Here is a 24,351-nt window from a genome sequence, read left to right on the forward strand (position 1 = left end):
AAAGTGTTTTAAACATATTTTTTTCTAGACTTGTTTAGAAAACATTTTTACACTTGATGTTTGAAAGTTTGTAGTTATTTGTGTGTTTTGTAACTATGCCTTTTCATTCAATGTGTGAATTTTTGAGGCAGGGTGTCAAATATCACATGCATGAGTTCAATAGTAACTGCCTGTATATCCAGATAGTCAAATTCTGATTGTAATCGTCATGTGACATGGGATCATCAAGATTCAGTTGTGAAGAATTTCAACTCATATAAACACAAAGTTCTTTCTAGAAATAGGATTCCATTGTGTATTTTTTACAAGTGGCCAAGAGGACCTCCCCGATGGCGCAATGGTAGCATCATCACCTTGTAATCAAGGGGTCCCAGATTCGATACCTGGTGGAGGCACAAGTGGTTGGAATCTCATTTTATACTGTAGGTTTAGTCCCGATTAGCCTTACTGTGCATAAAGTGGACTTAAAACACCAAATTAATCAACACATGGCCAAGAATACGACAGAAAATGAGGACCTGAATATATGCATATATTTATAGAAAAAGTAAGAAAATTGAATTCATTTTTGTTAATTCTAAATTGAACTTTTGCTCTGAAGAGTAAGTGCAGATAAGAAAAATGCAGGTTTAACGATCAAATTTTAATAACTTACAAGATTTTCATTTTTTTTATGTTAATGTTTTAGAAAATGGAATATAATATGAATTCTTTAACTACATTTTTTTAACATTGTTACCGTAGTTTGCTCCCAATCCTTGTTCTCGAATTCAAACTTACTTCTAATTCATCAAAACTGATGGTTATGTGTTTATTAGGGTTGAGCCAACACCACTTTGAACCGATACTGACACCTACTGATGCCGATACTTGTAAAATTCAAGTTTAAAATAACAAAGGCTAGTTACGGAGTCATACTAACTCATCACATCACATTCCGTTAATGACATTAAATAACTAATAACTCCAAAATTATTGTCATGTAGCACTAAAAAACATTAAAATATCTTGTGCACAACACTTTAAAATATCTTGTGACATTTGGTATTTTTTTGTGTAATCTTCTCTGTAGACCCAGAGGATGCAAAATATGAGGGTTTTGAAATGTTGCAAGACTTCTTACAGTGTTGCAGTTACACCAAAATATCGGTGGATTGTGTGTGTTTCAATTTCATGTAAACACTATTCATTCTTGTCATTTAGGTTAACCTGGAGAGGGAGAAAAGTGACGTAAAAATATGAGCAAATACGGTTATTAAAATAATGCTCATTTGGCTGGCTCTCTTTATGCTATGCTGTCCATCATTCTCTATCATTTGCAATAATTGTGTTATCGACCGATACCAGCAGTCGCATAAGAGACTTACACAAAACAAAATTTCAGTCCCTCCAGTGCAAAGAGAATTAACAGAAACCCATGTGCTTGAGTCCAGCAGCGTTATTTTCCCCTCCCTCTCTGCTTTGAAAAGTACCATCAACCTTCCTATGTTAAACCCCCTTTTTGCCTTGCTCCCCACAAATTTACTAAAACCCCTAAATTTCAGAATGTCAGGAATGCCCTCGGTGGCCTCCCAGGTTCCGTGAAGAATGACAATATCAATGTACTGCACATATTCTCTAAACTCCTCTTGGTGTTGGTGCAACTTTTTCTTCAGTCCCTCTATGTTGCAGCTCAAAATCTTTATCACCCCCACCCCCTCCCCCTGCTGGTTCTGGGAACTAACCTACACATACCTGATTCTAGTTGCAGCTCTAAAGGCCTCTCCTCGTACGTCACCCGCCCGACCCTGTGGCCGAGTGGTTAGCACATCGCGCTGCGACGCCAAGGGTCCCGGGTTTGAATCCCGGTCGGGTATGGTTGTTTGTGAATGTCCACTTTCATCCATTTCATCATTTCATCATTCATCCCCATCTTCGCAAATTAGCCAAGAGGCACAAAACGCGAAGTAAAATAAACTAAATCAATCAATCAATCGTACGTCACCCTTGGACATATGCGACCCAAAACATCACACATCCCTGGCACACACCTATTTTTCCCATTGGGTCCTTTCCCCTTCTGCAAAAGAGTCCGGTGATCATTCTGTGCCTCTTCTGCTCCTAATAGCCGCAGGTCTCTGCCATTTCCTGCTGTGTCCTGGCTTGACAAGTGCAACCTCTTGGTCAATGTCCCCTCTCCCTCCCCTATTGTGTGCACCACAAACAGCTGTAGCACTTTTCTTCGGAAAACAACCCTTTCCTGGCCGTTGGACCTCTCGTGATCCGTCCATCGTGCTGCCACCATGCCCTCCTTTGTCCACCTCCCATCCCTGGTTGCCAGATATCCGTCCTCCCATGTCCTCGTCGATGTTGTCCCATGCAGATGATGTCTGAGCAATCAAAGTTTATGACATAGGCTTTGCCATCAATTTATTACAGCTAATGAAAGCCCATCTTTCACCTCTTCTGGCATCCCTCTTGTGCTCCATCGGAAGTTGCCTCTGCACGAGTATCTGCAGCGAAAAGTCTTTAAGGAATACCGCCCCCTTACACAGAAGGGAAGAGTACAAGAAGAAATTGTTGAATGCACAACATTTGAATGTAGATAAAAGAAAATTAATTGTGACCTTCACCCATACTTTCCAAGAACTCAGAAATCCTCTGACCTGGAAACAGCGCAACATGATAGTAATGCTGGTTTTAAAAATAACCATCTTTCTTACCTCACGAGTTTGGAAGTGTGATATATTTTGTTTCCACCCAGCCTTATCAGGTAGGCCTTTGAGAAATTTGGTCCCAGCTTCCACTTAGCCCTTGCCTTTGATCTTGTCAATTATCTGCTTCCCAGTAGGGTGGGGGTTTGTCCAGTATTTCTCGGAAAAACTACATGCAGAACTACTTGAGTTGGCCTACCAACCTGTCACAAGGAAGGGTGAACAAATTTTTGAAAAGGACAAATGTTGTTCTTGGCTGCATGTCGAGCAACTCAAAAACAATGGTATGTGTGGAAAAATTTCAACCAATACTGATCCATCAGTATTGGTATCGTCTCAGCCCTAGTATTTATTCAACGTATCCAACAACGAAATTTCACAACAGGATGTGCACATCAATTTCATCAATAGTGATTTTCTTGCAGTTACAGATTCACTGCTGGATCTGCTGTTTCACTGACACTTGTCTTCAATTTTTAAATCTCTCCACCCATTTGTGCACCCTCTAGACTCAAACATCTGTCACCATACTGAACCTTCATTCTTCTCTAGATATCGGAATATTTCAAACACTATGACAAAAAAAAGTGGGCTCTGTACTCTATCATGGTGCAAGTTGGCAGTAGAGCAGCTGTGTTGTACAAGCTACCATAGAGACACATATAGTCTTTTTGCTAAGGAGCCATTTTGTGTCCCGAAAGAAGATTTTCTATTGTGCATACTTTTCCATGCACCTTAGAAATAAAATTACTGTTGTTTAATGACTTTCCTTCCCATATGTTTAGACATGTAAAGCTGAATAAAATATAAAATAAGTATAATTTATACTTTTCACAAAATTTGTGCACACAAATTTTTCAGTAACCTAATCATAAAGTATCTGTGCCTCTTGAATGAAACTAGGAACAAGGAATAAGTTTGAAGATGATAATCAGCAGATAATAACTGCATAGATTAAGCTCTCGTGTTTATTTTTTGTGTACACAATTTGATTAAGCTATTGTATTCTTTAACATTGGATTTCCATTTCAATCATAGTAATTACCAAATTTACTCATGTATAATACACACTGTTTTCCAATATTTTTGCTCCCAAAAACTGTGGTGCGTATAAAGCATGGAATACTTTGGACATTAAACCCACACATGTTTTCACTATGTCGCTGCATATAACATGTATATATCAACAGGTGCAAATTAGGGATGGCCAAACGGATCCGGATCCGAAAAATCCGAATCCATTTGGATCCGGATCCAAAAGTTTCGGATCTGGATCTGGACCCGAAAGTTTCGGATCTGGATCTGGACCCGAAAGTTTCGGATCTGGATCTGGACCCGAAAGTTTCGGATCTGGATCTGGACCCGAAAGTTTCGGATCTGGATCTGGACCCGAAAGTTTCGGATCTGGATCTGGACCCGAAAGTTTTGGATCTGGATCTGGACCCGAAAGTTTCGGATCTGGATCTGGACCCGAAAGTTTCGGATCTGGATCTGGACCCAAAAGTTTCGGATCTGGATCTGGACCCGAAAGTTTCGGATCTGGATCTGGACCCGAAAGTTCCGGATCTGGATCTGGACCCGAAAGTTCCAGATCTGGATCCGGATCCGAGAGTTTCGTATCTCAATTCATTATAATATTACCACACCTTAAAAGGTAATATGATCTTCGATTACAAAGAAATTTTTCGTTAGTCCTACAAGAATTCTTTTCAAGTGTTGTTCCTAAAATACTTTGCTACGCATCAGCTAACACACTCGTGCACAAATGTCACAGGTGATTTTGTAAATGCCATTGAAACGAATATGTATTCATTCGAATGTATTGGAAATGAAAACACACATAAATGTGAGACATTCCATTCGAGGATGAAACCTTTAACACGAAAAAAGATGGTGGAAGTGTGCTAAGGACGTGCTGATCGGCTCCGGAGAAGATTGTAAAATTCTGCTGGACATCGGGCTGCTGGCTGATTCTTATCTTCACACAAGGAAGAGGTAGTGTCAAGGTTCAGGACTGACGTGTGCAAGTGCAACTTCAACGTTAATTAACAGAAAATACTGGAATAATTATCTGATGCTCGTCGCAAGCCATAACCACTGTGCTTCACGCGTACCAACCCAAGATGTCTCCTGCTGTGGCCAAGGAACTCGGCGACCGGCTGGAAAGCTTCGAAAAGCAGGTGCGTGGCGAGCTGGACAGTTTCAAACTAAAAATTGATAATGAAACACAGTCAAGAAGCGGGGACCTAAGTGCTACGTACGATTCCGAAGGAATGAAGAAACTCAAAGACGAGCTGAGTAAATTGGAGGCACGGTTGGAGGAAAGTTTCAAAGTGCAAAAGGAAGACTTCCTTTATTTATTGGATAGGATAGAATCCCAAGAAGATAGGCTGGACGATTTGGAACAGTATTCAAGGCGTGAGTGTCTCCTTATTCACGGAGTGCAGGAGAACGTCCAGGAGAACGTGGAGGAGAAGGTCCTGGACTTATTCCGAAATAAGATGCACGTCGACATCAAGAGTGACCATATCGCGAGGTGCCATCGTTTGGGAAAACCAAACCGTAGCATGGCCGAGGCCATGCAGGAAGGAAAACGCTTCATTATTGTTAAATTCGCAACCTACAAAACCAGGCACTCCGTGTGGTCGGCGAAGAAACAGCTAAAAGAAGCCGGGTCGCGAATCTACATCACCGAGTCGCTGACTCCAGTGCGACAGGAGATGCTGCGGGTGGCGAAAGAGAAGTTCGGTCGCCGCGCATGCTACACGGAAGACGGCAGGATCGTGGTGTGCACCGCTACCGGGCGGAAACTCACTATTACAAGAATGAAGGAACTATCCCGATTGGCCCCTGAGCCTTACCCCTCAAAAGACTAGACCCATAAACAAGACTGCTCGGACTCCTTAGCCACTTTAACATTAGTTACCGGTTTACATTGAAATACTTTTAATATTTCTTTTATTTTTATCATTCTATATCTTTTTATTATTATTATTATTATTATTATTATTACTAGTTGTTTTTTTTTCTCCCACAAACTTAAGTGTATAATCAAAATGTATATCCGTGATGACCATCCTCATTTTATTTCTTAGTTATATGTATTATGAACGTGTGTCTGAAATCGTTTCCCTATTATGTCCATTGTGTGTGTCTTGTGTGTCAACCATATCCCTTTATGCGAATGTTTATGTGTGTCTGCGTGTGATTATGATTACGTGTGCAAGTGATTATTTCATACAGTTTTCTTTGAGTGATGTTTTAGCGTCAAATATACCTGTGATTCACGAACATCCAAGACTTCACAAGAAGGCAACATGTAAGTACCCGAATTTCCTTATGTCTTTCTTCTCCCAATTTGCACCTACATTCATATTTGAAATAATGCTAAAATACGCTATGACGTTGTGGAAGGGAAGGTTCGATGTCCCTCAAGCTCGCAACATATGGTACCCCTGTCTTTGTTTTCTCCCTGATGTCGACTCCATCGCCTGAAATTCCTGCAACTAACGGTTTCCTCCCTCCCGGTCATCGCCCCCCAAGGCCACCCTTCCTGACCCTCGCTCAAGCGAACGTCAGGTCCTTGTCGTCACCAAAATTAGAGGAGTTGGCGACCACGGTGCTCGAGTCGGCTTTCGATATCTTCCTGGTCACCGAGAGCTGGTCTTTCCGCGAAGCCCTCGCCTCGACCTTCTCCATACCGGGTTACGCAGCAATAAAAAAGGATAGAACAACAAAGGGTGGGGGTGGCCTAATCTTGTATTACCGTAAAGACCTAAATGTCAAGATCATTCCCTCTTGCAACGAAATTGACGACGAAGTCGAAATGATTAGCGTAACTGTGAAGCTCCAGCATCTAACTCTGGGAATAATTGGTGTGTACAAAGCCCCTAAGATATCGTATACAAAATTATCGCCCCTAGAAACGACGATCTCGGAAGTTTTTCCACTCGTTCACAGATTACTTATTTTAGGTGACGTAGATTTCCTTTCTCCCCATAAACCAGAAACAGTATATTTACAATCAATAATAGACTCTTTCGGCATGGTCCAGATCATTAACCGACCAACCAGAATAACGGCAACCACCCAATCACTCCTCGATGTGGTAATAACGGATGACCCAGATCTTGTACGCTCATTTAACGTAACCGCTCCCGTTGGAATGTCCGACCACTGTCTAGTAAACGCGACACTTGCCATCGAAAAACCAAAATTAATTAAACAGTTTATCAAATCTAGAAACTTCTCTACCCTTGACAAAGAGATATTCGATAGGGATGCTGCAACAATTGAATGGATGCAAATTGATAGCTTCGACAACATCGATGATAAAGTTCACTTCATTACTCAAAACGTAATAAATCTCTTCGACAAGCATGCGCCCCTTGAAACTAAATTAATAAAATCAAAAAACTCTCCGTGGATATCCGAAAATACAAAACTGCTCATGAAACTTCGTGACAATGCCCTAATAAAATATAAGCGCACAAAATCCCAGGCAAACTGGGACTATTACAAAGAACTGAGAAACTTCACCACCTCGGTCCAACGGTAAGAAAAGAAAGCATATTTTAATCATCACCTCCGATGCAACAATAACAGCAAAGAGTTGTGGAAAAAAATAAAAACGTGGGGTGTATATAGTAAAAATATGAACAACGAGATACCTTCCGACCTGATAAACGTAGATTCAATTAACCGGCATTTTTCTAGCGTATGCAGCAAAGCGAATGTCTCAGAAGATGCCGTTAACAAAACTCGAGAGTTCTTTGATGGCAACACTTTTAACGAAAGCGCTCAAACTTTCCACCTGCAAGAAATAAACGAAGCCGAAACAATGAAAGCTATAAACGAAATATCATCCAATGCATCTGGTAATGATGGAATATCTATAAAAATGATTAAACTGTTATTACCGCACATCTTACGTCCTCTGACGCACATCGTAAATTTCTCATTCCGGACTGGACAATACCCGACCAGCTGGAAGACAGCACGTGGTGTTCCGATACCAAAGAAAAAAGTAATAACGTCCCTGAATGACCTTCGACCAATAAGTCTCTTACCTATATTTTCCAAAATCACTGAAAAAATTGTTAACAAGCAAACTCGCAAACACGTTAATGACCTAGATCTGCTTCCGAAATGTCAATCCGGTTCCCGTCCCTCACACAGCAAGGCAATGGCTTTACTTAAAGTAACTGACGATTTATTACGATCAATCGACAAGAGAATGGCAGTAGCGTTAGTATTACTGGATCTCACTAAAGCCTTTGACAGTGTCCATCATGACCTGCTCTTGAGCAAATTAAAATACTACAATTTTTCACCTCCTGCTCTCCAATGGTTTAGATCGTATCTGAACAACAGACAACAGAGAGTATACATAGACGCTGCCACGCCCCCTCTCTCTCGCACCCTGCCATTGGAAACTGGTGTCCCACAGGGATCCATTCTAGCCCCTCTCCTCTATACCATTTTTACAGCCGACTTACCTACCGTAATCAATCACAGTAAAGTTCATTTTTACGCAGATGACACTCAACTACAAATTCCTTTTCCACCGAAAGCACCAGATGCAGCCTTAGCTTTGCTCAATGATGATTTATCCAACATAAATACCTGGTGTAAAAGTAACGGTCTAAAAATAAACCCACAAAAATCAACTTTCTCTCTTATTGGTTCCCGAAATAGTCTCTCTCTGATAAATCCTAACGAGATATGCATCAAACTAGACACATCTATAATCCCTTATTCAACAAATGTGAAAAATCTAGGCATCATTTTCGATGAACACCTTAACTGGGATATTCATGTACAAGAACAAATTAAAAAGGCTTACGCCGTGCTAAGATCGCTGTACAGCTTTAAAGAATGCCTAAAAACAGAGATTAAAATGAGACTAATCCAATCACTTATCTTTCCTTTACTGGACTACTGCGACATAATTTTCGGACCAAATCTATCCGTTCGAAACAAAACCAAAATCCAGAAAGTCCAAAATTCATGTTTCCGTTTCGTGTACCATATAAGAAAATACAATCATATCCTCCCAACCCTAAACGCAAACAAAATGTTGAACATGACCAGACACCGAAAATTACATCTGTGTTGTTTTATCCATAATCTTTTACAAACCAAAACACCTAGAAACCTATTTCAGAAATTAAAATTCAGAAGGGAAATACATGATTACAAAACAAGGGGAAAATCGAAACTTGAACTTCCAAAGCACACACTAGTGCTTTTCGAATCATCATTTACATATTCAGCTGCAAGAGCGTGGAATGAACTTCCTCCTTCCATGACGTCCCTCACTAATCGCAACAACTTCAAAGACAAACTAAAAACTCTATTGTTAAATGAACAATATTTGTGTTCCAGCACTCACGAATAATACCTCGCATATCTGAACCAACTTCCTAATAACAAGTATTTTCATCTTCATTTTGCTTGTTTACTTTTCCCCTTACATGTTGCCAACCCTTAACAATATTTTGTCCTTTCTCGCATATTAAGAACATTTATATGTTTTTTACACATAACATTAATATTAATTTGTATTATTCTTAACCATATCACACCAAGCACAATTGTGTCAATTAATTTGTGTATCCTTGTGTATTTGTTTTGAATCTTTTTATTATTATTATTATTTTTAGTGTGTAGACGAGCCTTTGTTCTCAATTTTGTATTTGTTCTTTTTGTGTCTTCTTTATGTTTCTCTCTTTCTTCCTTGTTTGTTATTGTACAAACATTTAGTAGGTAGAATGTATTTAATATGTATATGTATCCATCGGGGTTAGGTGGTAGAACAGCCACAGGCTGAACCTCGCCCTTTAATAAAGGAAAATTGAAATTGAAATTGAAATATAACAAGATAGAAATGTTATACAAAAATTATACAATTGTTCTACAGTTAGTTTTACAAATTAAAATAAAACATTATAATATATGCAGTGTTAAATAATTACAAAGTGTAAGACTAACAAGGGAGGCTATCTAAGTGTCCCCCTCCGATTTCCTTGAAACTTGGTAGTATAGTAGGGCCCAAAGGAAGAATGACGTGTTTTTTTGTTTCAGCTAAAAAACTTTTTTAGGGGGCAAAACCCCCTCAAATGTCAAGATGAGGACAAATTGAAGTGAGGATCTGACCCCTGTGTCCCTCCGATTTCCATGAAACTTGGCAGGTGTATAGCGGGGCCCAATGGAAGAAATACGTGTTTTTTTTGTTTCAGTTAAAAAACTGTTTTAGGGGGCAAAACCCCCTCAAATGTCAAGACGAGGACAAAATTGAAGTGAGGATCAGACCCCTGTGTCCCCCTCCGATTTCCATGATACTTGGCAGGTGTGTGTATAAACGGGCCCAAATGAGGAAATACGTGTTTTTTTTGTTTAGGCTAAAAAACTGTTTTAGGGGGCAACCCCCCCCCCCCCCCCAAATGTCAATATGAGGACAAATTTAAGTGGGCATTTGACTTATGTGTCCCCCTCCGATTTCCATGAAACTTGGCAGGTGTGTGTATAAACGGGCCCAAATGAAGAAATACGTGTTTTTTTTTCTTTCGTCAAAAAATTTGTTCTTGGGGGCAACCTCCTCTCAAATGTCAAGATAAGGACAAATTGAAGTGGGGATCTGACCCCTGTGTCCCCCTCCGATTTCCATGAAACTTGGCAGGTGTGTGTATAAACGGGCCCAAATGAAGAAATACGTGTTTTTTTCTTTCGTCAAAAAAATTGTTCTAGGGGGCAACCTCCTTTCAAATGTCAAGATGAGGACAAATTGAAGTAAGGATCTGACCCGTGTGTCCCCCTCAGATTTCCATGAAATTTGGCAGGTGTATAGAGAGGCCCTATGCCCCCTGTTTCTTCCTATGCCATATTTACGTGGTTTCGGGGTCAGATCCCCACTTCAATTTCTACTCATCTTGACATTTGAGCGGGGGGCCTCTATACGCCTGCCAAGTTTCATGGAAATCGGAGGGGGAGACTTAGACCTCCCTTGTAAGTGTATTAATTAATTACAAATCGCGCACGCGCACACACACACTGTATATATATATGTGTATGTATATTATATATATATATATATTAGCAGGTAACAATATGTTATAAACACATTCTTACTTTTCAAAGAAGCGCATGTGGGATGGCAAAACGGATCCGGATCCGAAAGTTCTGGATCCGGATCAGAAAGTTGTGGATCCGGATCTGAAAATTCCGGATCTGCGGATCCGGATCCAAAAAAATTTAGGATCCGGATCCTTAGGACCCAACCGGATCTGGATTTCGGATCTGCCAGGATCCGGATCTGGCTATCCCTAGTGCAAATATGAATTACCAGGTTTGATTTGAAAAGAAAACTGTAAAAAGTGAAATTGCCATTTCTTATGACTTTTCACATTGTAACTGAATGTTTTGTGACACCAAGAAAAAGCAGTGCCATGCCATTCTGACAGTATTCAGGCATGCACCTCCATTACACAGGATGTATATCAGCAGTATTGGTCAGAGGGGAAATAACAGAAAATAACTTCCTGAGCGTTGCAAATCTAGAATATAATTTTGATCTTTCGTTCTTCTACTAAAGAATGAACTAGGTGGTTACAGAAGTGAAAGCTTTAGGATGCTAAACACAGTGGAGGGGGAGGTGGGGTTGGTTGGTGACTCATTGTATACACAAGATAATATTCTTCTCTTGGTCACATAGTAACAGCTTTATGACCTACAACTAAGGAAGCTATTTCTTGAACCTTAATTCAGGGTGGCTACTCACCGGGAATTCCTTTAATTACAGGAATTATGCATGAATTATTGGCTCCGGGAATTATGCGTGAATTTTTCTCCACAGACATGAAAAATTCAACTTGAAATATGTTTTTCACAAATTATCTTCTACTTTTATAGAGGAAGAAAAATAAAGCTGCATGGAAAATAAAATAAAATTTTCTCAATGTGCTCAGTCTGTTAGTGTCCTTTGCAGAACAATGAAAGACTGAAGATTACTATATCTTGAAGTTGATTAGTTAAATTTGAGTTTGAAGTTTTTATACAAATAACACTTTTTCATAGATTGGTAATTGGTATATCCTGATTGGTAATTGGTATATCCCGTAACATTTGTGACTTGTGTTTGTAGTTTGTACAGATGCATTTCGAGTCAGAGTATGTGAAATGGTAAATGTAAACTCCGCACCTTAAATTAAATATTTTAAATATATACACCATTTAATTGAATTGAATTAGAATTTGAGGATAAGTTTGAATCACACAAACCCTTTATATTGTTAATATATTTGTGTATGCATATGCTTGTGGGTGCTGCTGAGAGGTGATGTGAGATTGTGAAATAGAGAAAACATCTTGTACAATTGAATTTTTGGAAAGTTCGCCTTGAAAACCTGGAATTATACTTGAATTCTATAATGGTCCTAGAGTGGCCACCCTGGAATTGTACTGTGCATTATATACGGACTACACTTGTTTGTCATTTTTCTCCATCAAAAATCAGGGTGTGCATTATACACATGAAAATACGGTGGTAGTAGTAGTTCACATTCTCGTTTGAACTTGAACAATTTGTTTTCTGTTACAGATTGTGAAGAGTTGTGAAGAAGGTACTGTGCCCAGTAAGATTTATGGAGTAACACATTTGTTACGCATGTTCGGTAAGTGGCACCTTTATTCTTTTATTTATTAATGTTTCATTTGGTTTATCAATGTTCTTCTTGAAGGTTTGCATAACCACTTTTTGTACATGCAAAATAATCTAACACCATTATTTTTTGTGGTTTTTATTGATTTTATCTGTGACGTTTCACTCTGGTTTCCCAGAACTTTCTCAAGCTACACTAAGATATACATAAAAAACACAGTAGAGTGACTAGCCATGTGAGGTTGTGTTTTTGTATGTATATCTTAGTGTAACTTGAGAAAGTTCTGGGAAACCAGAACGAAAGGTTGCAGATAAAATCAATAAAAACCACTAAAAATAACTGATAGATTATTTTGCATGTTTCATTTGGTTACTTCTATTTTTTGTACAAGAAAGTCTTATTGTTTCAGTGTTAGATATGAAGTACTATTTAATTCTATTTTTTTTATATTCACCCACTCGTATGAAGATTATTTTTAAATGAGTTTTAGTATGGATGTATTAAAATCAGGATAATTTTATTGTTAGTTCATCTAAAAGCATCTTCAGAAAATCATGTACCAATTAAAAGAAGTGCTAGGGGAATATCTGGGTCCAGCTTTAGCATTGTACAGTTAGACACTTCTGCATTGTAACAATTCCAATTCGATTAAAGTCATTGGGGTTGTGATAACTCAGAACTGTCCATGACTGTACCTAGGCACAGGGCTAAACAATGGAAAATAATTAAATACATAAATCAAACCAATTGTCGCTGTTATTTTGCTTTCTAGGCGAAACCTTCGCCTCCTTTTCAATCACGATTCTTGGTCAACACAGACATTTGCAACTCCCATTAGGTATCAATGGCCAGGGAGTTTGCACTGAAAGCAACATTTGACTACCATGAACTGCATATGAATTAATCATTCATATCATAATATTGGTATGAATATTATAAATTCGCTCACTCATAAAAGAACGCTATTAAGAATCGTAATTAAAATTATTTTTCAATTCGAAGAAAATAGACATAAATATATATTAAAGGCAAAAGCAAAATATCTCACCAGGAAATAGTATTCTTTTTACAAACAACATTATAAATTACAGTATTTCAAGAACTGAGAACAGTAAAATAATAATAAATAATACAACCTCAGAAAGTAGAATATATCTGACTTCACTGTTTCACTCATTCTTTTTCCTATTTATTCGGTCGTTTATGTAACGTGTAGTTACTTTGCTACTTTTTGTTTGCAAGTCTGCTTTTGAACATGGCGACGCTTCTAGAAACTTGTCTATTGTGCTAAATAAATATCATTTTTTATTTGCATATAATAAGATAAATGGTCTCAATCACTCTAATAGTAGTTGAAATGTTTTAATAGGTAAGTTTATTCATATATTTATTTCCCATGAAAAATAATTTTGGCATAAATAAAAGTATGCTGAAATAAGTTCACGAGACACCAAATTATATTCCCACCCCAGGGTCAGAAATCTCTGTCAACCAGCAGCGTAACAAAATATCCTAGCAAGGTTTATCTTCCAAGGATCACTTCAGAATTCGTCCCTCTCTTCCCAGCTTTCTTCACCTGTTCAAAATGATCCTACGCAAGTCAATCTCCTATCACGTTTTATTGAACTACAGTTTGTGAGCAAATCAACAAAATGAGAAATCATCTTTTTTACATTTCAATTTCAGCTGAGGAAGCTATAATAGCCCACAGCCTCCCCAAAAAAGTTTGAACCACCCTTGAGCCTACCCCAAGATGATGCCATTGCTTATCTCCAGGGGGCAGTTGTTCCTCAAGAAAATAGGACCAACTGCCCCCCCCCCTTCCCCCCATTGAGATTAGCAGGGACATCACCATAATTTTTCTTTGGGTGGGCTCAAGGGTGGTTGAAACATTTTTGGTCGGCTCTGGTTCAGTTGTCGTGGCTAAATTAGCGGTTAAATTTTCACCCAAATCAGGTGGCATCAGCATGATAGAAATGCAATTATCAATTTATACAGATATCCCCCTTCCTTTCTTCTCTCTCTTCACACACACAAATGAACGGAACTGAGACTGAGAGACAGTATTCCCTCATGAGGTAATTCTAAAAATCGAGCTTATAAATTGATCGTTACTACAAGGAAAGTGTAACTGAACTGCAGCAATATTTCAAAACTCTTCAAAAGCAAACTTTTTAATTTAATGCACCAATTCTTTGACTTCAGCATTTACAGATCTATCTCTCTCTCTCTCCCTCTTTCCCTCTCTCTCTCTCCCTCTTTCCCTCTCTCTCTCTCCCTCTTTCCCTCTCTCCCTCTCCCTCTTTCCCTCTCTCCCTCTTTCCCTCTCTCTCTCCCTCTTTCCCTCTCTCTCTCCCTCTTTCCCTCTCCCTCTCTCCCTCTCTCCCTCTCTCCCTCTCCCTCTCTCCCTCTTTCCCTCTCCCTCTTTCCCTCTCTCTCTCCCTCTTTCCCCCTCTCTCTCTCTCCCTCTTTCCACCTCTCTCTCTCTCTCCCTCTTTCCACCTCTCTCTCTCTCTCCCTCTTTCCCCCTCTCTCCCTCTCTCCCCCCCTCTCTCCCTCTTTCCCCCTCTCTCTCCCTCTTTCCCCCTCTCTCCCTCTTTCCCTCTCTCTCTCCCCCTCTTTCCCTCTCTCTCTCCCTCTCTCCCTCTCTCTCTCCCTCTCTCCCTCTTTCCCTCTCTCTCCCCCTCTTTCCCTCTCTCTTTCCCCCCCCTCTCTCTCTCTCTCTCTCTCTTTCCCTCTCTCTCTCTCTCACACACACACACACACACTGACACACAGAGAGACTGACACTGACTGACTGACTGAGACTGACACTGACTGACTGAGACTGACACTGGCAGACTGACTGAGACTGACTGACAGACTGACTGAGACAGACTGACTGACAGACTGACTGAGACAGACTGACTGACTGACTGAGACAGACTGACTGACTGACTGACTGAGACTGACTGACTGACTGACTGACTGAGACTGACTGACTGACTGAGACTGACTGACTGACTGAGACTGACTGACTGACTGACTGACTGACTGACTGACTGACTGACTGACTGACTGACTGAGACTGACTGACTGACTGACTGAGACTGACTGACTGACTGTGACTGACTGACTGAGACTGACTGACTGACTGACTGAGACTGACTGACTGACTGAGACTGACTGACTGACTGACTGAGACTGACTGACTGACTGACTGAGACTGACTGACTGACTGTGACTGACTGACTGAGACTGACTGACTGACTGACTGAGACTGACTGACTGACTGAGACTGACTGACTGACTGAGACTGACTGACTGACTGACTGAGACTGACTGACTGACTGACTGAGACTGACTGACTGACTGACTGAGACTGACTGAGACTGACTGACTGAGACTGACTGACTGACTGAGACTGACTGACTGACTGACTGAGACTGACTGAGACTGACTGACTGACTGAGACTGACTGACTGACTGAGACTGACTGAGACTGACTGACTGACTGACTGACTGAGACTGACTGACTGAGACTGACTGACTGACTGACTGAGACTGACTGACTGACTGACTGAGACTGACTGAGACTGACTGACTGACTGACTAACTGAGACTGACTGACTGACTGACTAACTGAGACTGACTGACTGACTGACTGACTGACTAACTGAGACTGACTGACTGACTGACTAACTGAGACTGACTGACTGACTGACAGACAGACTGAGACAGACTTACTTACTTACTTTTTATTTCCTGTGGAGGACAATCGCTTGTCAATACTGATTTCTAGGGCACCCAAAGAAAACAATAATGTACTACTGTTATTATTATATGCAAGCAAGTAGAACATGTTACTTCTGTTACACAGAAATGAAGCATTAATTCATACCCTTATACATACACAGTACAGTAGGAGAAAAATTAAGTTTCATTTGATGTCACTTCTTTTCGATATATTTTCAAGGACTTGTTCAGAGATTATTGCACAATACACGGAGGGCTTTACTCAATTTCGTCTTCTTCCTTTTTTCTAATCCCAGTAATCTAAAATTTATATTTTTGCATCTCTTCTACTCCCAGTAGTAGTGATGATCTTCCATGTTCCAAATCTCATGTTGTCTTCTATGCAGATGATATCTACCTCATGTGTTACAAGTCCAACGATGAAGGCCCCCGTTACCTCAGGACAACTGGCCCTCCCAATAGTTGTATCCCCTTATGAGGAGAATGTTAGCCAGTTATCCCCCCTCCTGCACGGGCTGTTTGGTCCACAGGTTCTTGTCCACTATTTGAAGCACCTCTTTGTACGTACTGAAGGGAGTTCCTCATTCAGCACTTGAGGGATCATTTGATTTTGTGCATTTTCACCTGATTATGATCTTTCAGGTAGATCATTTCCGGTTGTTGGCGAATCGTTTGCTTTTACAGTCCTAAGGGGTACAGTGAGGACATGATGTGAAACTAAAGACATAATATTATGCAAATGGATGCATACTGATCAACACATACATATACAATCAACATATAAGGTAATTCTGGGTAAGATGACATAGTTAAAGAGTTATGTTTGTTTAAAATGATTTGTGAAATGGAAGAAAACATAATTATTATCACACTCAATATAGTACGTGTTTAGTTAACTGTAAACTAGAAAAGTAATAATTAATTGTATTACAATTGTATTCAGCTCAATGTGAAAAGGTTAAAATATGCAATGAAAGTTTGCAATATCACAAAGAGGAGAAAAAGGAAGTTGAACACTTTGTATTACAACGTTTAAGACACATTATACAATGCAAATTAAATATATAGTAATACAAGAAGCATTGAAGTAAAAAAATGCTTTCGCTTAGAATTTTTTACAATATAAATTGTCCTTTCTGCAAATTTTGTGGAGCAATTTCTTACATTTTTGGCCCCTTTTTATCGAAATAGAATCATTCGCATCTTAATTGTCATTGTCTATGAGATTATATAAAATTTAATTCTGTAGTTCACATAAAAGATGATACGTTACACTTTAGTGGAGCTAGAGCAGACTGTTGTTTGGGTATAATCGCGCCACTAGTCAGCATGGAGGTTCCCAGGATTTTTTTCAAGGGAGGGGCAGGTAAGATATTTTTTTCATGTTTCTTCAACTAATTTGTGATAATGAACATGAATTACTGTAACTGAAATGAAATTATGTGTGAAATATATAAGTTTTAGGTGGACATTCATTTTCCAGAAGGGCATGGCCCCCCTTGCCCCTCCCTTCGAGATGTCCATGCTAGTCAGTCTTCCACCTATTAGGATCATAGCATTTTTTTTATCCACTAAAGTCCAGTTGATTTGTCCATGGCCCCCCAAAGTTTTATTAGCAGGTAAACTGCTTACCATTATTTTCATTCAATCCTTTCCTCTTCTAAGTAATATTTTATTTTTCATTTTCATTATTTTTCATTTCTCAAACCCCACATTGAGTAAAACAGAATTTACTCACTATTATTCTTGAGAGGGACCTTACGTAGCCAATAGTTTCATAGAATTTAGTGATAATGTGTTAACGAATATTTGTAAAGTATTCAAGGAAACAAAAAAAAAAATAATGAGATATCCGGATGTAAATAAAATAATGAAAACGTTATTGTTATTTCTATTTTGCTTACATAGCTTTTCTAACTTGTGATATTTGCAATCATGATGAATGATGAAGCGATGTAACAAATACACATCCCTATTTGCTTGGGATTCGAACCTATGACAATTTGTGTCATACCTTCACCATGGAGGTCAATAATTATTATCATCATTATTATAATGTCATGTGATAAACCAGCATAAATATGCCCGACCCTGTGGCCGACTGGTTAGCACATCGCGCTGCGATGGCAAGGGTCCCGGGTTCGAATCCCAGTCAGGCTTGGTTGTTTGTGAATGTCCATTCATCAATTTCATCATTTCATCACTCATCCCCATCTTCACAAATTAGCCAAGAGGCACAAAACGCGAAGTAAAATAAACTAAATCAAATCAAAATCAAACCAGCATAAATATGTAACACAAGCTTTGACAAATATAAAATAGTAGGGTGCAGAACATTTACATTGCTACCTCCATTTGGTGTAAGGTGCATGAAACTTAATCTTAAACCTCAGCTAGCTTATGTACAGGGTAGGGTTCTTTGTAGACAACGAAACCAGACAGGATGCCTTCCAATTGAGACGTTTTAACGAATATATTATATAAAAAAGGATACATGGAAATAGAATATTTACATGATGAGCTACTTTTCTCTTATAATTCTCATCTACAGTCAAGTTTTATCTCAATATGTTTTTTATTATTTCTTTTCTTCAATTTGTATATTCTTCTATCTGGACTTCCTTCTTAATGGACAGTCTGGACCTGGACTTCCTTCTTAATGGACAGGTCTGGACTTCCTTCTGGATTTCCTATGTGAGCTTCCTTCTTAATGGATGGTCTGGATCTGGATTTCCTTCTATTTCAACTTTTTAGACGATTTATGAATTCATTTATCCTTTTTCCAAATTTTTCCCTTAAGCTTTGGGAAATATACTAATCTCCTCCCTTGAGGCTCCGATTGGAATGCGCCAACACTAACTGGGTACAACAGAGTGTATACTTGGTGCCAAACGACTGACACGCACATCCAAGTAGGTGCTATGGTTGAAACGCGCAACCAATAGTGCTGTGGGGCGTCGATTGGAACGCGCTGCCACTGATGTAAACAAAATTTCCTTTTGACAAACTATTTACATTACTTGGTCCTATTGGGTACGTAACACAATATTCCCCTTGTTGACCATAAAAAAAATTCATCGTAATATATGAAGATAGAAATTTTTTCTTCTTCCTAAATTTTTTCTTTCCTTCATCTATTCTTCGGTCTTCATCAATCTTCAAATTGAATTCACAAAACTCCCTATGTATACACAGCTCTCCTTTTCACAAACTATATTTAGTATTCGCAGCATCTTCGTTTGGCTTCTGTCTCATTGCTTTATTTTCAGGAACTGGCACATCTTTTTCTTTTGTTTCTCCTAAGATTCTCTATTTTTATAATTTCTGTAACACACAACTCTTTTATTGTCGGCAAATATCAGTCTTTTTCTGTACATGACAAACATATATTAAGGATTGTTTAGGCTCTTCATAAATGAATTACTACGTTTCAAATAGCACATTTTTCACTTCTACTATCTCTACTTTCGGTACATTCTTGCGTGCATCATCTTTATCTCATGTATCATCGACATATGCATTATAATTATCTTTCATTTTCACTATCCATTTCTATAACTCATATGTTATTCTTCATCTTATACACAAGATTTTTAATGCACATTTCCATTTTTCCTCATCGCAATTTCTTTTTCATAGGAATACGTAGCATATCATTTACATTAATTATCTTCTCGCCTTCCTTTTGTTAACGTAGATCATGTCCAGCCTACTTTTCTCAAAATAGTGTCCCACCATTGGCATTACGCATCCAGCTTTTTGGTAAGGTTGAGTCGTCAGTGAAACTTATTCCTTGGAGATTCATATTCCCATCAACAGTTCCTATGATATTACATTCCCTTTCTATGGTCTTCAAGTGAGCTTGTGAGTCTCTTAATCTTTTGGCCTCTATTTAACTTCTAAACATATAGTTTCTTCTCTGTTTTATCTATATCAGATTCTTGGATGAACTATAATTTATTCTATTTACAAGTATTTACATATAGATTACTTCTATTTACAGTTTGACAAAGGTAAAGGTAAAGTGTTCCCCTGTGCATAGCACCACGCCATGAAGGCGTATAGGGGGTGTGGGGGTAACGCCCCACACTTTCTTGATCTGGTCGTGAGTGGGGGTAATGTGATCAGCATCACGCCCCTGACCGCCTTTACCCCCCGGGGTTTCCCCCAGGTACCCATGTTATTCGACGCTGGGTGGGCGCCGGGGCCGCTTTCACCGTTAGAAAAGTTCCTGGATTTGAACCGGCCGGGGATCGAACCCGGGACCTTGAGCATGGTAGTCAGACGCGTTACCGACTGAGCCACCGCGGCCAACTACAATGACAATATTACTACATTTTCATCTGTTTGCCATTATATCTTGTGGGTTTCGGTGATCTTCCTGCAATCTTTCCGGAAACCTTCTCTCATCGTTGATGTCTAAATTTATTGGGTCATCGTCTTCCCGTTTTCTCTCTTGGAATCTTCTCCCGTCATTGCAGTGATTTCTGGCTAATTCTATGACTTCATCTCTTTCTACATCGGGGAGAGCATTTCTTCTTTCCATTTTTCTTTCATATCTTCCAGTGTTTCTTCCTACGTCTCTTCTTTCTGCACTTGGTCTCTGGTTTCTAACTTCTATTCTTCTTACATCAAATTCCTGTCTCCGGAACTTTGGTTTTGAATGCCCTTCTTCTTCTGAATGTTGCCTCTTTCCATGGAATCTTCCTTCCTTATCGTTCCAGGAATTCTGATTTTTTATTAGCACATCTTCGGTTCTTAGATATTCAATCAAATCATCCACTGCTTTTATCTTAACCGCTGCTATAGCTCTCTGTATTCTTAACGGCAATGTTTGGACAACTTGTTTGACCAGCTCTTCTTCGCTGCATCCTTCCTTCAGATTTTTGGTATTTCTAAGGGTCTCCCATGTTTGTTCTAAGGGTCTCCCACGTTTGTTCTTCTTGGCTGTCGACTTTGGACCAATCTACATATCTTCAATGCTTCTAGCTGCCTTTCTTTTATATCTTCACTGCAGTAGTAATTTAAGAATTTTCGGCTGAATTCTTTAAAATTTCTGAATTTGTGCTGATTCAGTTGATACCATCCTGCTGCCGACTGTTCAGAACATGACTCTATGACGTTCAAAATCATTCCTTCGGGGATCCTCATAAGTCTGACATTTGTTGTGAGTTCACTTAAAAACTTTCTGGGAAATTTATCAGATATATTCCCATTGAATTTTGGAAGATGCTGCAATTCTTGTGGCCTAGGTATCCTGGTCCTATAGTTCTCGTCTCTCAGGAATTCATTTTCCAATATATCTAACAGCCTTTCATTATTACTTCCCTCTTCGCTACTCTTCCATTTCCTTTTCTTGTGACGTCCTTCTATTCTATATATATCTTATGCTTCTCTTCTTCCTCAGTCGTCGATTCATTGCTTGAACTCTCTTCTCTCAGCTCTTTCTTAACATTCGTTTCTTCACTTTCTCGAAACCTAGGTTTTATGTTTCCTTCTTTGACGAATAGCTTTCCTAACTTCCTTTCCACGTCTTCTACTTTCTTTTCTGTCTTCTCTATCCTTGACACTGCTCCATTTAATTTTCTGTCTAATTCCTTTCCCTTCTTATCTGCTGCATTAATTTTATTTCGATTTTCCGCAATGTCCTTCTCCATACTGCTAGTTTTTCTTGAACTTCTTGCAGTTCCCGCATGCTTACTTCTCCGAGTTTTAGAACTTCCTTTTCCATTCTATTGCTAATTTCCCAGCTTCTGTCTTCCATTAGGACCTTTGCTTCCTCGATCTTGCTTTAGTTTTCATCTACTCTAGAAGATACTGCTTCTATCTGCGATTTATTTTCAACCATTTTTCTTTCCATACTGTTGGTTCTGTGTATATTTTCCTCTCTAAGTTTTGAAACTTCTACCTCAATTCTCCTATGTATATGCATGCTTTTGTTCTCAATTAGCAGTGTTGTTTCTTCTATTTTCTTTTCCAATGATCTTCTATTTTCTTCACATGACTTGGTTATTTTTTCGTACATTTCCTTGCTTTCATTTCTTACTGCTTCTAATTGTCTACTATTTTCATCGAGACTTTCTTTCACTTCCTTGTTGTTTTGTTCTAACTTCTTTTTCAGCTCTCTGTTATTTTCTTCTACTTTCCGATTACTTTCTTCTAACTTCTCTTTCAGCTCTCTTATTTTCTTCTACCCTTTGGATGTTGGCTTCCAGCTGTATTGACATTTTTTGAAACAATTCTAATATATTTATTTCTTCTGTCTTCTTTTGTTTTTCTTTCAGCTTTTCTTTCTTGCATTTCTTACATATGTAACCTTCTTCCCTTTCGCTTATGGTACAAACAATAATTTCTTCCTCGTTTCCTTCCTCTCCACAACAACTGAAACTTTCCCTTTTCTCTCCCGTCTTCCTTCATTGTAGCTTCTGCAGTCTCATTTTCATCTTTATCCTTTTCCTCCATTTTCAATTATTCTTTTTCTCTTCGCTGTATGGTCCTTAATTCTCTAGCCCCAAAAGTTGGTCGCCATTTACTTAATGCTTCCTCCATTTGGTGCAGGGTGCATGAATCTTAATCTTAAACCTCAGCTAGCTTATCTACAGGGTAGGGTTCTTTGTAGACAATGAAACCAGACAGGATGCCTTTCAATGGAGATGTTTTAACGAATATATTATATAAACAAGGATACATGGAAATAGAATATTTACATGATGAAATAATTTTCTCTATAATTCTCATCTACAGTCAAGGTTTATCTCAATATGTTTTTTATTATTTCTTTTCTTCAATTTGTATATTCTTCTATCTGGACTTCCTTCTTAATGGACAGGTCTGGACTTCCTTCTTAATGTACAGGTCTGTATTTCCTACGTGAGCTTCCTTCTTAATGGACAGATCTGGATCTGGAGTTCCTTCTTAATGGATGGTCTGGATCTGGACTTCCTTCTGTATTTCCTTCTATTTCAGCTTTTCAGATGATTTATGAATTCATATATATCATTTTTCCAAATTTTTCCCTTAAGCTTTGGGAAATATACTAATCTCCTCCCTTGCAGCTGCGTTGGAACGTGCCAACACTAACTGGGTACAACAGAATGTATACTTGGTGCCAAATGACTGACATGCTCACACGTTTGAAACTTGCAACCAAGAGTGCTGTGGGGCATCGATTGGAATGCGCCACCACTGATGTAAACGAAATTTCCGATATGGGAATGATAAATCAATCGGACAGATGCAATTTCTGTTCCAAGACACAAACATGGATCAGTGCTTTGACTTCTTTAATTTTCATATTAACTTACATATGATCACGGATTTGATTTATTGAATATATATATTAATTTATTTCTTTTATATCTATTCTTTATCTTCTTATAGTAGATTTTATTGTTTTTCATCTTTCCAATTTGCTTTGTTCTTATTTATACAGTTATTCATATATATTATGCTATTTCTTAATCTTGCATGCCTGGTGCTGCCATCTCTGTTCCGCTTTGGCAAACTATTTACATTACTTGCTCCTATTGGGTACGTAACAACATGTAATATTTCCTTTTAAAAGGAAAAGATAGCCCTGCTCCCAGCAGAAGAAAGTTCCTGGCTCTGGCAATCGACCACTCGTTCCAAAGAAGGATTCTGAAATTCAACCTTGACCATTTGGCAGTGACAACACAGCTCTATGAGGGAGGGTCGAGGAACAGTAAAGCCAGTCTCGCACGGCAGTTAGTTACATCCTCACTTCACCATTGACTTCTAGCTTCATTACTTTAACGATTGTGTGAGAGCTTTCTCTTATTCATTTCCTGACAGAATTAGAAACATTCTCTAAATCCATCATTAATACCATAGAACTACCAGTCAGAATTCAAGAGCACACTGGTCAGCTGAAGTACGAAGTAGAAGAAGAAGAAAGGCAATAGATGTTAGACTGTTTATTCAAGGCAGCTTAAAGAAGAAAATGATTCAACCAATACAGCTATATGTAAATGAATGGGGCAAATATTTTATTTGTTCATTGAAGAATACTAATTATTATTGTTTTAAATAAATAGTTCATATGTCTAAATTTCATACTGTGATACTGTTATTTTACTTTCACAACCGACGAGAATACTATTTTGAAGTAAACAGTAAACACTGAGTGAACAGCCACATACATATGTATGTACTCTCTTGTTTGTTGGCTGTAACAAATAGACTGTTCTGTGTGTAGCACCAGAGTAAATTAATCTACTAGTGTTGTAAGTATATATAAGTTATGA

The 24,351-nt window shown here is 38.7% G+C and overlaps 1 protein-coding gene across 1 annotated transcript in view; it reads left to right on the top strand.

Moving 5' to 3' along the window:
* The window catches only part of LOC145984056 (mortality factor 4-like protein 1), a 156,556-nt gene that overhangs the window by 91,310 nt on the left and 40,895 nt on the right, over positions 1 to 24,351 (top strand). Inside the window, exon 8 of the mRNA XM_083117423.1 lies at positions 12,292 to 12,364. Coding sequence (XP_082973549.1) covers positions 12,292 to 12,364 — 73 coding nt within the window. The remainder of the gene's footprint in view (positions 1 to 12,291; positions 12,365 to 24,351) is intronic.

The sequence above is a fragment of the Lepisma saccharinum genome, chromosome 2 (assembly GCF_977018435.1).
Source record: "Lepisma saccharinum chromosome 2, izLepSacc3.1, whole genome shotgun sequence".
NCBI lineage: Eukaryota > Metazoa > Arthropoda > Insecta > Zygentoma > Lepismatidae > Lepisma > Lepisma saccharinum.